Here is a 15,699-nt window from a genome sequence, read left to right as displayed (position 1 = left end):
ATATAAGCAAACATCACTCAAAGACAAGGGCTGTCAAAAGCTCTCTCCAAAATTCTACGGACCATATCAAGTACTGCAGCGCATTGGAGAAGTGGCCTACAAGCTGGCTTTACCACCTACAGCAAAAATCCACCCAGTTTTCCATGTATCGTGCCTCAAGAAAGTGATTGGGACCAATTGCCGAGTTCAAACCAGTCTACCTGAATTGGATGAAGAAGGATCAATCTGGCTTCAACCTGAACAAGTTCTAGACACACGAGACAAGCACCTGCGTGGCCGCGTGATTAAGGAGGTCCTAGTCAAATGGAAAGACACCTCGCCAGAAGATGCAACTTGGGAACCAGCCGCTATTCTTCAGCAGTTTCCACAGCTTCAGCCTTGAGGACAAGGCTAGTCTTAAGGGGGAGGGCATGTTAGGGTCCCACCCTAACCCCCTTATTTATGCCATGGGATCACGTCATAGTCAAGAGTCAATAAAGCCCATATTAATAATTGTAAGTGGTTAACCCGCAATTAGTGACGGGACCACAGTTAGTTGCAAATGGGCGGAAGTATTAGTTAGATGGTAAATAGGCGGTAGTATTAGATAGGTGGTATTAATAAAATCCACGATATTGGCTCGTGGTATTGCATGTATGAGTCATATATAAAGGATAGAGACTCCCTGCGAGGAGTATTGTGTCTTGTTTGGTAATCGAGCTCTGCTCTATTGGAGGTTGCCCCCTCGAAGAGGCCTGTGAACATTTCTCTCTGGATAATAAAATCTTTGCTATTCTGTGCTCTGGGTATATTTTCTTCGCATATTTTGTGTCTCGGTATCTTTTCTTCGCTATTTCTATGTCTGGGTCTCGCTTTGCAGGATAAGAAGCATAACAAGGTTAGCTCACTATCTTCTTTTTGTACTATGTGGCATGATGAGGTACACCACCAGCACCTATCTAGGGTGCACTAAGGATGCACTGTTGATCAAAGACGCCCAATCTTTAAAGCCCATAGCATAATCTGAATTTATTTCAGTTCTATTTACATTATGGTAGAGGTTATGATGTTCATTGTATACACCCTTATTTTGCTTTGCAATTTGTAAATGTTTTTCTATAAATATAAGATGTATTTTTCAATAAAAATAAAAAGATAAACCAACAATCAGTAAGCAAGAATATCAAAATAAAATATGTCTGTTAAGCAATCTAATTGTAAATTTAGGATAGAGAACATACAAATCGATTGCTCGATAATAGTTAAGACCTCCAGTAAAACCTGTCTTCTCAAATTTCTTCGCAAAGTATTGGATTTCTTCCTCTGTGATCCAAGAAGGAATAGTTGATTGAGTCTCTATGACATCTATAATTCCTTTTTCTGGAGGTGCAACGAACAGGGCTGTACTGGTCATCAAGAGAAACCTTTTTACAACTGTTGTACAACCATGACGGGCAAATTCTTCTTCTACTCTTCCAGGCTCCTAAAACATTCCCCAAGTCTTGACAGTCAGTCAAAACAAGTACCACTGTGTATGATTATTATAATAAAAACAATAACATCTGAAATTTTTGGAAAAAATCTTAAGAGGTTTATCGATTTCAGATAAAGTGATGTCCTGCAAGTGTAAGAAATAGATTGCATATAAAACGATGTCCTGCAAGTGTAAGAAATAGATTGCATATAAAACGCTGTCCTGCAAGTGTAAGAACGTTGCATACAAAAATGCCAAACAGATAGTATAACAGTAAACTACTTAGCTGTTATATAAATGTCCCATAAACTCATACAGGAGGTGTTCAAAGCCGATTAAATTTCTCAAGTCACAGTAAAAATAGTGAGAATCCCACTTTCTTCCTGGGGGGTTCATTGAAAAATGAAAATATATATTTTGCCCAAAGGTCTATCCCTGCAGAAGAATTTGGCTTGTAATTTTGCTATTTCACGGTTACACAAAAATGATGTGCTCAATTTGTTAGTATCACAACTCTCTAGAGAAGAACTACCTACAAGAAGAATAAACTGTGAAAATAAGAGTGCAATCAACCAGATATTATATAACGACAAATATCACTAAAATCAAACTTTCCAAGAGAGGAACAATTTCAAAATCCATTCAATAACTTTAAAGTCTAGAAAATTGTCTCTAAATGTTAAAATTGGCAACTAGGGCCAAACTCCATGTGGGTCATCTTATTTATGACCGCTGATATTTTTATTGGATCCCTCTCATCGAGGTGTAGGATTGATCTAAAGATCATCCAATTCCGATAAGTATTCATGGAGTTATGAATTTATTTGTATTATAAGACATATTGTCAAGTCGGCCAGCATCCTATGTAGGCTCAGAAGCCCAATAGACATGTCTATTCATCATCTACGTTTTAGTATAAATATAGAGGACTTGAAATCATTTATAAGGTACATCCTCTTCATGTTTGGTCTCCTCCTCTCCACGTCTTTGGGTTTTGGTTAAGGAGAGACATAATGAAGATACGCTGGCCCAGAAAGATGATGCCCTAGCTGCAGTACGATGCCCTAGCCGCAGTGAATCTAACCAAAGAGAGGATGATGCCCTAGCTGCAGCCAAATAGAGATCACTAGCCACAAATTGAAGGAGATCTATCTGCTGTCTTGGGGAGCTGCAATACGCAGTCTATAGAAGCCCTAATCCGTGGACTAAAGGAGGCCCTAACTGCAGTTGAGAGGAGCCTAATCCACAGCATGGAGGAGGGCCCTATACACAGGTCAAGTGGAGACTTAAACACAGGTCCTAGCCATCTAAATGAGATCCCTAACTCACTGTTCTAAGCCGCAGTCATAAAGGGGTCCATCTACAGCTATAGGAGGCATTACACAGACCTAAGTAGATTTGAGGTAATGTGAACTATACACTGACCTTATACACAGTCATACACTGTCCTAAATAAGATTATACATCGCTGCAAGGAGAGGCTTAATACGCTGCCTCTATATGCTATATAATGAAGCTCTAAAAAGAGCTCTAACTGCTGTCAAGAGGAAGATATAATCTCACATCTATCCACAGTTTGATGAAGCCTCTATCTGCCCTGATCACAGTCCTAGAAGAAGGTTCCAGTCACTGCTAACAAGGTCTAAAGTATTGCTGTAGGTGACAGCATGAAAATAGAAGGATTGTTTAAGATGGGGCTGCATGGAGGATTTTGGAACTATAGCCTAGCTGCTTTGCTAGGCTGCAAGCCATAGCAAGCAGCTAAGGCTGATATGCATATGGCTGTATAATGAAGCAACAGAAGGATAGTGTTGCAGCATGATGAAGCAACGAGAAGTTATAACAGCAGCATGAATGATGCACATTAGCAAGGGCAGCATGATGATGAATGATGCACATTAGCAAGGGCAGCATGATAATGAATGATGCACATTAGCAAGGAGCTGCATGATGATGGAAGATGCAGCATAATGGGCAGCATGATGATGAGAGCAGATGAGGGCAGCTCACTCATCAAGGTCCAACACTGTGATGGTACAGCATAGTGCTACACTGTAAGGTGCGGCAAATGGAATCAAAAGTCAAAATGTTGACTTCTATTGTAAATGTATGTAATATTCCTAATTAGCCATGGCTAATTGGAATATTCGATTTTGTTCAATTTTTGCCTTCTATAGTTATTTGTAAATAAAAAAAAGTGAGGAGGGGGGATATAACTCACTTAGAATAAAAAGTCACTTCCTAGTAGCACAACGTTGTGATTTAAAGGGGGCCAAAGGGGGACACAGAAATGGAACCCACGCAGACACATGGAGGAACTGCACAGGAAGGAAAAAACACATGGCAATAGGGGAATCACACAGGAGGAGGTGAGCCTTGGGATTGAGAGAGGCAAGGGCTATAAAAGAGAGAGGAACCCCCTCATTTGGATCATTCAGTTATGAGCATTTGTGATAGTCATTTCGACTTAGAGCACACTGGTTGTTTAGCTAGTCTGCAGCACTATTTAGTGCATTGAGTGTCTTCGTTCGGAGATCTCACCCTTAGCCCCGGGGGACTTCGAGTGCTTGCTCGAGCAAGGTATTTCCATTGGCATTTCAGCAGTAGATACTTCAGCATTTCAGCAGCAGTTTATCAGCATTTTGGAGGACTGTGCAACACTGAGAGAGGGACGCAGTTCTGGAGGATTGCGCAGCACTGAGAGAGGGACGCAGTATTGGTTTGGTGCTGGGAGGTAGAGCAGGGAATCAACCCTTGCAGCTGGAGAGTTTTTGGCAGGGGTTCTAGGCATATTTATGGAGGGTTGCATTCAGTGGCAGTGCAGAGCACTGAGAGACTACGCAGAACCCCAAGGGGGTGAATTTCAGGGGTTAGCCATTCCAGGAGAGCTTTCTGGGTTTTTCTGGGTTTCTTGAGTAGAGTCCGATTCCAGAGTTTCAGCCTTTTCTGAGGTGGGGAGCAGCCCCAAATCCTCATTTGATTTCTAGCAGTAACAGTAGCATCGTAGTTTCCCAGCAGCTTGGACGCAGATCAGAGAGGGGCCATTCCTTCGCTATTCTGAGTGTATTTCTTCACTTGCCTAGTGCAAGTAGAGGTGCCATTTTCCTGATCACCTACTGTACTCATTTTATTACTCAGTATAATAAAATGGCTTAGCATTCTCTCTGCATTTCTTGTGTATCTGCTTATCGTTTATTTGATCTATATCGTATCATTGTTATTTGTATCTCTTTGAGCATTCTCAGCTATTATACCACTTGTGTGTTTCTATTATACTCTTAGACAGAGTCTGGAAAGGCCCAGGTAGCCTCCAGATCTCGTCCTCTTTTTAGAGGGGACATATCTGGTAAATGCCCTGCCAGTCCATCTCTGGTTGGAGTTTGCTTGTGTTTGAGGTATATTCCTGATAAGGGATATTACAGTGGTATCAGAGCTTAGATCTGGCTCAGCCTATGGAGCTAGCAATCTATGACACCAGGGGAAAAACCCTATATCTATTACAGAGCGCAGAGGTACAGAGACACTGAGCGTAGGTTAGAGAACACCTACGGAGAGGGAGACTGTGTTCCGGTAGTGGACACAGAACAGAAGGAGCCTGTGGTAGACGCAGAACAAGGGAGCCTATGGTGGACGTAGAACGGGAGGCTCTGATGGCAGATGATGACAGGAAGAGATTTGCGGATATGCTCCTCAAATCAGTGTAGAATCTATCGAGACAGATTGAGGTGATGGGGCAGAGATTCACGACAGTAGAGGCCAGACAGCGTGAGAACCCACGGGTTTTCCAGGTTGGTGAGGGATCGGGAGCATCCCACCATTTGCCAGAGCAGCGTGATACTGCGCAGTAGATGGCCTCACATGCCCCTACACGTTCTACCATGCCCACTTTCTTGCAATGTTGTTAAAAGCGCGATCGGGATTAAATCGGCGCTGGGAATAAAGCGGAAAAAATCGGCAAAAGCGGGAAAAAAGCGGAAAAAAGCGGGAAAAAAGCGTTTGGCACAAAAATATTCATTTTTTTTCATTTTTTTTCAATTTTTTTAATATCTAAACCATCTACAACATAAAATAAATACATTGACACATAAATATGATAAAAAAACTAATATATAAGATGTTTAATATCATTTCTAGCGCTAAAATCACACATAACATTGAATCATGTCCTGAATAGTAAGTCCTGAGTCCCAACTCAGCCTCAAAATATCAACAAAAAATATGATAATGTATCTCATCATGTCATAATGTCATATACAATAAAATGAAAGTCTAATCCTATTGATTTCCTCTGCCCCTCTTGCGAGAAAATGGCACAACTTTCTCTTTCCCTCTAGATGTAGAAGCTGGTGCCTGTGCTGGTGGAAATGGCAGTGGAGTATGACGTGCTCTAGAAGCTGAAGAACTAGTAGTAGCAGCTACAGGAGGCTGAGGTAGACGGAGACCACGTCCTCTACTGGTGGTAGTGGTAGCCCGGGTAGGCGGTGTCACCTCCTCCTCCTGCTCCTCCTCCTCCACCTGCTCCTCCTCCTGCTCCTGCTCCTGCTCCTCCTCCTCCCCCTCCTCCTCCCCCTCATCCTGCACTAACCAATCATCAGTGGGATCCATGAGAGGCCTCTCGGTCTCAACCCTCCATTCAGCAGTGGTGTCAATCCCATCCAATGAGATGGCTTCCGTATCAGGTGTCCTCTCTAGTTGTCTCACCCACAATCGAAGATTGTAGTAGACATAGACCATGTCATTAAGTCTATGGGACTCCAACCTGTACAAAGTTCATGAAATAATAATTAATAATTAATATTATAAAAAAATATTGTTTAAAACTTTAATGAATTCAAAAATTTATTTGGAAATTTGCAATATTTTAAATGTTTAAGTGTTAACCTATTGCGCTTCTTGTTGTGTATTTTTTCAAATACACTCCAATTGCGCTCACATCCCGAGGAGCTGCATGTTTGGCTGAGGATGCGTACGGCAAGCTTTTGCAAAAGGGGTACTCTGCCACCATACATCTTCCACCATGCGTCTACAACAAAATTACAAATAAAATTTTAAATAAACATAAGAAAAAAATGGAATTTGAAGAGACAATGAAATTTGAAACAAAGTTACAAAGTACAAACTAAAAAATACCTGGCATTTTAATCGTCCTATCAGTGACAGCCATCTCAAAGCCAAATGTGCCACCTGACATCTTATATGTCTCAATTTTTCTAGAGATCTCTATACGTTGTTCTGGAGATCTCACCATCTTCTGGACACAGGTTAATAATCCTTCCACGACCTCAGCATCAAAATCAAACCCACATGCATAAGAAAATGCAGGGTTCGGGAAAAGCCCAGCAGCATGAATGGGACAATGGAGTGTGTTGTTCCATCGCTCATCAATGACTTCCCATAGAAGGAGTTGTCTCTGAAACCCATCATCTCCCTTATCATCATAGTAGGACCGAATGGCTTCTTTGGCCCTGTCCATGGCTTCATACAAATAGGCTAATAGCCCATTGCGGGCTTCTCACCATCAACCAACCGAAGAACCTTTACCAAAGGTTCAGTAACAGCGCACACCTCCTGCACTCCCGCCCAGAAGTCTTCCTGGTATGAAACTAGTCTGCACACGGCCTCTCCTTCTGGTTTGCGGCTCATTGACGAAGCACGCCACTCCTCTGAAAGAAACATTCTCTTCAAATCCCACATAGAATTCAAGAGGGATTGAAGAGATATGAAACTCGTCGCAAACCGTGTAATGGCGGGGCGCACCAACTCTTTGTTGTTGGTGCATTTTCTCATCAAGCTAAGCACAGATGTGTGATTGTAAATAAATTTTGTGATGCTTTTTGATGAGTCAACAATCTCTTTGACAAAGGGAATTTTCCCTACGTCCTCTAACATCAAATCAATACAATGGGCAGCACAAGGTGTCCAAAATAAAGTAGGATGCCTGTCCATAAGCATTCTACCAGCAGCAACATAATTTGCAGCATTGTCCGTTATGACTTGGACAACATTTTCTGCACCCACCTCCAAAATAAACACATCCAGCAAATCACATAAAGTTCTTGCATCTTTGATTTGATGAGTTGCATCAATAGATTTGATAAACATAGTCCCCTTGGGACAACTAACCAAGAAGTTTATAAGGGTTCTCCCCTTTTGGTCAGTCCAACCATCTGACATAACAGTGCATCCTGTTTGTGCCCATGATGCCCTAAAATCCTCCAATCTTTGGGTGCAGTCACGCTTTTCCTCTTGAAGAATCCGGCCTCTGAAATCATGAAGAGAAGGGATTTTGTACCCCGAGCCAACACTGGCAATAGCATCAACAACAGGTTGGAAAAATGGATTATTCCTTACAATGCTAAAAGGAATATCACTCCAGAGGAGAAATTTTGCCATCAACCTATCAGCTTGTTCTTTTTCAGTTCTTTTTAGCATTGAACCGATAGTTGGTTGTGAACCAGGTGTGGTTCGAGGAACAAAAAATGATGATGCAGCTACCGGATTGACTAACACTGCAGTAGAACCAGTGCCACTTGGCCCACCTCCTTCAGCTGACCTTTTTAGTTGCCTTTTGAGTTCTTCTTTGGCCTCTCTAGTGTGCTCTAATTCTCCCAATGCTCTCATGGCTCTTTGGATAATTTCAGGATTTGTATTTATACAGGGCCCCACATCACGTCCAGGGATTTGTGCAAGGTGGAACTTCAACCTGTACACCCCCCCCGAATATCTCCTTTCCACACAACTTGCAATTCAAGTTTTGTCTATCATTCGGAGCTTTAGGTTCACCATATTCCCAGAAAGGATCCAATTTCCTTGGCATGTTTGTTTTTGAATTTTGAATTTGCAAACCTATGGAAAAATAAGGATTAGGAAATAGGAATTTAGGATTACAAATTACAATTTAGCATTTACAAAATTACAAGTTACAAATTTACAAAATCCCAAGTTACCCAACCAAATGGCAAATGCCAAAAAACAATGAAAGTCAAAAAACATAAACAATGTTTAAAAAAAATGAAAAAAAAAATAAAAAATTGGTTCCCATAGTCATACCAAGTTACCCATCCCAAATCAATGAAAAATTACAAAAAAATCTTTAAAAACAATGAACATTGAAAACAAATGGTGCCCATATGAAATTTCTCAACCAAAAACAATGAAAAACAAAGTTTATAACAAGGAAAACAAAAAAAAATTAATCTACATACCGTTTTTATGGACAAATTGGTGATCTTGTCTTGGATTTCTCCTAAAACCACTTGGATTCGCTCCCAAACCCTTCAGCTCTCCTCCACAAGGCGTCTCCTCCTCCTCCGCGCGGCGAAAGTCAGAAATGACTAATAAAAAATCTATTTTCATAACTTAAAGCCCGCTGCCCCGCGCCTCGGCGCTTTTTTCAATAAAAATCGCGATTTTTTCGGAAAAAATCGTTATAAAAAAAAGCCCGCGATTTTTTGGGATAAAAATCGCAATTTAAGCGGGATAGTGATAAAATCGCGATTTTTTGAAAAAATCGCGATTTTATCGCGATTTTAACAACACTGCTTTCTTGGGAGCAGACATGGGGGTTGTAGCCTAGCAGGAGGCAGAGCTCGGACATATGGGCGATTATTTTGCAGAGTACCAGGCCTATGGGCAGGAGTTCAGGGAAGCCCTCTCATTCAGAGATTTTGTTCAGCTCCAGCGGGATAGCAGACCCCGCAACCATCACAGAGGGTACCGGCATTACCATGATGGTGACACCCACCGTGCAGTGAGTAGATTCCACTTGCCTATGTTTGATGGTTCATCAAACAGTTCGGCAAAGTCCTGGGTGGAGAAGCTGGACATTGATTTCCAGCTTAACCAGATGTTGGAGAAAGAGGCCATCAAGGTGGAAACATTGCATTTGGATGGTGAGGCCCAGGATTGGTGGTTTCATGGGATGGTTACACTCGGGCACTCTACAGTGACAACATATGCTGAGTTTACTAGGAGATTGATGGAGCGATTTGACCGGAGGGATCAAGAGCAGCATTTGTTGAGCTGACGAGGCTCAAACAAATAGGGAGCCCAGAGACCTACATTGCAGATTTCTTGAGGGTCTCCATGATGGTGCCAGACCTATCCACGGCACAGAGGGTCAATATATATGTTGAGGGGTTAGTAGAGCCACTTCGGGGTCTAGTCCAATCCACTAGACCAGCCACACTCCAGGACGCTATCAGCAGGACCCAGGACTTACAGGATGTCTTACCCAGGATCTGAACACCTTACCCCTAGAGATAGACTTTCCAGTCTAAGGGGAAGGACGTGAAGATTCCACCTCCAAAGGGGAATCCAAGGCGAGTACAGCGTGATGATGATGCCAGGAGGGAGCTGAAGAAGAAGCAGTTGTGCTTCACATGTCAGGAGCCTTGGGCATCGAGACATAGATGTGCTGCTAGTAAAGCACATTTTATTGAGGTCTTCTCTGAGAGCAGTGGAGAAAAGGATGACGAGGATGATGGGAAGGCCGAAGATAGCCATGCCGTATAGGGACCTTTACCACCTCCACCACCAGCAACAGGAGGTGCATCATTTGCACCCATCGGAGGGGCCCTTGCAGCATTGCGAGGAGTTCCCAAGTATCTAACACTACGCGTACAAGGGGCAGTATGTGGCTAGCGAGTATCAGTTTTGGTTGACAGTGGGGCAACCCACAACTTCATCGATGCACAGATGGTTGAGCGGAGAGGTATACAGACAGAGCTTCAATGGGTTTTCAATCTTGGTCCCAGGAGATCAGACCATGATGTGTGCTCGTTATGTTCTAGAGCTTTCAGTGACAATGGGCACCTACACATTGACTGACCACTTTTTCATGGTCGATATCCCGGACACCAACATGATATTGGGTGTTCGGTGGCTTACCACTCTAGGGAAGGTCACGACGGATTGGAAGACCCTAGAGATGGAGTGGGATGATGAGAAGACAGGGAGGCATGAGAAGATACAAGGACAACACACATATCCGCCTTAGACTATTTTGGCTCATCAGATGGAAGCAGTCTTCCAGAAGGGAGACATAGAGTGGGCAGTGGAGCTGCATGCCTCAGAGGCAGGGACTATAGGGCAGTCGGTACATCCAGAGATACAGTCCATCCTTGATCGGTATGCCATAGTGTTTGGGGAGATTCCACCAGGACAGCCACCGGATTGGGGGTTTGAGCACACCATTGAGCTAGAGCAAGGCGTACAGGCAGTGATCACCACCCCCTATAGGCACCCCAAGGCCTATCGGGATGAGATTGAGAGGGCTATCCAAGAGCTGCTTGCTCTTGGGCACATTCAACCAAGCACGAGTCCTTTTGCTTCTTTTGTGGTGTTGGTGAAGAAGAAGGACGGTATGATGAGGATGTGCATTGACTACAGGGCCCTGAACAAGAAGACCCTGAAGAACAGGTATCCCATACCCAGGATCGATGAGTTGATGGACGAGTTGAGAGGGGCACGTTTCTTCTCAAAGATTGATTTGAGATCGGGGTACCATCAGATTCGCGTGAGGGAGCAAGACATTCCCAAGACTGCCTTCAGGTGTCACTATGGGCACTTTGAGTTCTTGGTGATGCCTTTTGGGATAACCAACGCCCCAACTACATTTCAGTCTTGCATGAATCACATCTTCTGTTGTCACTTGAGGAAGTTTGTGTTGGTATTCTTCGATGATATTCTCATTTACAGCAGGACTTGGGAGGAGCATCTCCAACGCATTGAGATAGTATTGCATATCTTACATGAGCAGCAGTTCTATGCCAAACTCTCCAAGTGTGAGTTCAGGTTGACGGAGATGTTATATCTGGGACACATCATAGGGGTGGACGGAGTGAGAGTCCACAAGGAGAAGATCAGGGCCATCAGAGAATGGCCAGAGCTGAGAAACATGACGGAACTTCGAGGATTCATTGGCATTTGTACTTACTATCGGAAGTTCGTCAAAGGTTTCTCATAGCTTGCTGCAAACCTGACAGATTTGACAAGGAAGGGGGCATTCATTTGGTCGGACACAGAGCAGCGAGCCTTTGACAGGCTCAAGGAGGTTATGAGCAACTACCCAGTGCTTGCATTGCCAAATTTTACACAGCCATTTGTTTTGGAGTGTGATGCGTCAGGAGAGGGGATCGGCGCAGTATTAATGCAGGGAGGTCACCCTATAGCCTTTGAGAGCCGGAAGCTCCTTCCGCACGAGAGGTTGTATTCTATATACGACAAGGAGATGTTGGCCATCATGCATGCATTGGCTAAGTACTGACAGTATTTGGTGGGTAACAGGTTCAGGGTGAGGACTGATCACAACAGCCTCAAGTTCTTTTTGGAGCAGAAGCAACTACAGGAGAGGCAGTAGAATTGGATCAATAAGATCCAAGCATATGACTTTGACATTGAGTATGTCAAGGGTAAGAACAACGTGGTAGCAGATGCCCTTTCTCGTAGACCAGCCACGTTGACTCTTATGAACTTGGATACAGATTGCAGGGCTCGACTCTTAGTAGAGTACTCCAAGGACAGGTTTGCATGTGAGGTTCTGGATGGGCAGGTGGAAAATGACAGGTACAGGGTGGTCGATGAGATCATCTATTATAGGGATCGGATCTTCTTGAAAGAGGGGTCTCAGCTCAAGAAGAAGATACTCCAGGCATCATATGATTGACCTTTGGCAGGACATCAGGGGTTTACCAAAACCTATAGGGCCATTAGAGAGAGGTTCTCATGGAAGGGCCTCAAGGAGGATGTACTCTAGCACATTCGGGACTGCGATGTTTGCTAGAGGAACAAGGGAGAGATGAGCCATCTCGCGGGTTTATTGCAGTCTCTTCCCATTCCGGAGGGGAAATGGGAGAGTATTTCGATGGATTTCATTACAGTATTGCCCATGGTACAGGGCAAGGATTGTATCTTTGTCGTCGTTGATCGACTGACAAAGTACGCACACATTTTTGCCATATCCGCACACTATACAGCAGCACAGGTGGTCGAGCTATTCTTCAGGGATATCTTCAGGCTACATGGTCTTACTAAGACCATCGTCAATGATAGGGACAGCCGTTTCATGGGCAGGTTTTTGCAAGAGCTTTTCTGGTTAGTGTGGACGGAATTGACACGGAGTACCAGTTATCACCCACATATAGATGGGCAGACAGAGATAGTTAACAAGTGGTTGGAGGGCTACTTGTGTAACTATGTCAGCGGGCAGCAGCGAGCATGGCTAAAGCGGCTGCATCTGGGGGAGTACTGCTACAATACTTCACATCACATGTCCATTGGTATGTCACCATTCTACGCCTTGTATCGGTATCATCCTTTATCTTTTGTTGACGTGATGTTTGGTGATAGCAGGGCTCCTAGAGCCAAGATTTGAATCCAAGAGAGTCAGGATATCCTCCGAGCTCTCAAGGATAACATGGCTACAGCGTAGAATCAGCAGAAGCTGTATGCCGACAGGGGTCGGGTGGAGAGACAATTCGAGGTAGGGGACATGCTCTACCTATGATTACAGCGATACTGACAGTTGTAACTGAAGCAGAAGGGGGCTGAGAAGCTCAAGCCCCGCTTTTATGGGCCATATAGGGTGATACGCAGGATTGGACAGGTTGCATATGAGTTGGAGCTGCCCCAAGGCAGCAAGATTCATAACATTTTTCATGTATCATGCCTGAAAAAGGCATTGGGGCAGCAGGTGACGGTGACAGATGAGCTACCACCCATGGATGATGAGGGGCATTTGGTATTGCAGCCGGAGGCTATCATTAATGCCAGGGAGAGGCAGCTATGGAGCAGGACGGTCCGGGAATTCTAGGTGAGGTGGAAGAATTTGCCGGATGAGGATGCCACTTGGGAGAGTGAGAAGATCTTACAGCATCCATCACTTCAGTTGCTAGAAGACAAGCAACATTTTGCCGGGGGAGACTGTAATATTCCTAATTAGCCATGGCTAATTGGAATATTCAATTTTGTTTAATTTTTTCCTTCTATAGTTATTTGTAAATAAAAAAAGTGAGGAGGGGGGGAACTCACTTTTAGAATAAAAAGTCACTTCCTAGTAGCACAACGTTGTGACTTCAAGGGGAGGCAAGGGGGCCAAAGGGGGGCGCAGAAATGGAGCCCACGCAGACACATGGAGGAACTGCACAGGAAGGAAAAAACACATGGCAAGAGGGGAATCACGCAGGAGGAGGTGAGCCTTGGGATTGAGAGAGGCAAGGGTTATAAAAGAGAGAGGAACCCCCTCATTTGGATCATTCAGTTATGAACATTTGTCATAGTCATTTCGACTTAGAGCACACTGGTTGTTTAGCTAGTCTGCAACACTGTTTAGTGCATTGAGTGTCTCCGTTCGGAGATCTCACCCTTAGCCCCAGGGGACTTCGAGTGCCTGCTCGGGCAAGGTATTTCCATTGGCATTTCAGCAGTAGATACTTCAGCATTTCAGCAGCAGTTTATCAACATTTTGGAGGACTGCGCAGCACTGAGAGAGGGACGCAGTTCTGGAGGACTACGCAGCATTGAGAGAGGGATGCAGTTCTAGTTTGGTGCTAGGAGGTAGAGCAGGGGATCAACCCTTGCAGCTGGAGAGTTTTTGGCAGGGGTTTCAGGCATATTTCTGGAGGGTTGCATTCAGTGGCAGCGCAGAGCACTGAGAGACTACGCAGAACCCCAAGGGGGTGATTTTCAGGGGTCGGCCATTCCAGGAGAGCTTTCTGGGTTTTTCTGGGTTTCTTGAGTAGAGTCTGATTCCAGAGTTTCAGCCTTTTCTGAGGAGGGGAGCAGCCCCAAATCCTCATTTGATTTCTAGCAGCAGCAACAGCATAACAGTTTCCCAGCAGCTTGGACACAGATCAGAGAGGGGCCATTCCTTCGCTATTCTGAGTGTATTTCTTCACTTGCCTAGTGCAAGTAGAGGTGCCATCTTCCTGATCACCTCCTGTACTCATTTTATTACTCAGTATAATAAAATGGCTTAGCATTCTCTCTGCATTTCTTGTGTATCTGCTTATGGTTTATTTGATATATATCGTATCATTGTTATTTGTATCTCTTTGAGCATTCTCGACTATTATACCGCTTGTGTGTTTCTATTATACTCTTAGACAGAGTCTGGAAAGGGCCAGGTAGCCTCTGGATCTCGTGCTCTTTTCAGAGGCGACATATCTGGTAAATGCCCTCACAGTCCATCTCTGGTTGGAGTTTGCTTGTGTTTGAGGTATATTCCTGATAAGGGATATTACAATGTACTATCTCTCTCTCTTTCTCTGCTGAACTTTGAAGAACATAAAAGAAGAATTGATCAAGGGTTTCCCCGCATTGGGGTTTGTCCCTGGCTAGCGCCACATCTTGTGTCCTCTTGTCTTGGCTTGTCTTTTGCGATTTATATTTATGCTCTATCTGCAGTTTACTTTAATGCTAGTGTGATTGCTAATCTAAAAAAGATATTGAGCTAACTATGAAAATTGAAATAAATTTCTCTTAGCATAGAACATACCTAAAATTAACACTAAAGCCTGTCTGCCAATTAAACACTCTACAAATGTTGAGTTTCAGCTATTGTTGATGATAGCTTAGACAGGTGCTTCTGCATAGGCTAGGTGTCAAACATGTAGAAGATGTCCAAAAGCCTCTTTAGATATTTGCTCATGTTAAGTAAGTAACCTTTATGATCTTTTTACTAAGTCTAACTTAGGAAAAGCACATTGATTAATTTATTAATTAATGTTGGCTATTGGGCTAAGGTTTTCTAATGAAAAGTAAATTAATTTACTTCAGTGAGTTAGATCTAATCTCTATTGTTGATTTCAAGTGAGGCTTAGGATCTAATCCTAGCCATTCATCACTAAGGAGATCTAGGGTTTGAGATCTAGCTCAATCAGAAATTATAAAAGAAATCTAAGGGAGAGATGGAAGACATCGAATCATTGCAAAAGTGAACTTCTCATGATGAGTGAGAGACTCAAGATTGAAGGGAAAAAGAAAAGTGTGCAGTTGAAAATTTGAGTGAGCACAATTTTTGTAGGTGAAGCACACAAGAGTGCTAAGATTTACATGGGTTAAGGTTGAGAGTGTGCCACGAGCTTGGAGAGGTCGAGCAGGTTGAGGCCAAGTTCGTAAAAGTATGTCGAGAGTGTGGGGAGGCTAGGAGGGTTGAAGCCACACTAGTGGAGGGGCCAAGCAACTTAAGCAGGGCCAAACTAGTGAGAAAATACCAATGAAATTACAAGAGAAATTTTTCGGGTCCA

The 15,699-nt window shown here is 43.6% G+C and overlaps 2 protein-coding genes across 2 annotated transcripts in view; both read right to left on the bottom strand.

Moving 5' to 3' along the window:
* Nucleotides 1–15,699, bottom strand: part of LOC149249990 (uncharacterized) — a 607,156-nt gene that overhangs the window by 211,790 nt on the left and 379,667 nt on the right. The window contains exon 7 of the mRNA XM_089453532.1: nucleotides 1,221–1,462. Within this exon, the coding sequence (XP_089309658.1) occupies nucleotides 1,221–1,462 (242 nt within the window). The remainder of the gene's footprint in view (nucleotides 1–1,220; nucleotides 1,463–15,699) is intronic.
* LOC149249992 (uncharacterized) lies at nucleotides 5,500–6,533 on the bottom strand. Its single transcript, XM_089458877.1, has 2 exons — nucleotides 6,335–6,533; nucleotides 5,500–6,212 (listed from the first exon to the last, which is right to left on the bottom strand). The coding sequence occupies exons 1-2, from the start codon at nucleotides 6,460–6,462 to the stop codon at nucleotides 5,729–5,731; spliced, it is 612 nt and encodes a 203-aa protein (XP_089315003.1). The 5' UTR covers nucleotides 6,463–6,533; the 3' UTR covers nucleotides 5,500–5,728.

Source organism: Pinus tabuliformis, chromosome 7 (genome assembly GCF_031772625.1).
Source record: "Pinus tabuliformis cultivar Carrire ecotype Pingquan chromosome 7, CPIR1, whole genome shotgun sequence".
Classification (NCBI taxonomy): domain Eukaryota; kingdom Viridiplantae; phylum Streptophyta; class Pinopsida; order Pinales; family Pinaceae; genus Pinus; species Pinus tabuliformis.
Note: the sequence above shows the minus strand (reverse complement) of the source record. Positions and strands in the feature narration are given on the sequence as shown.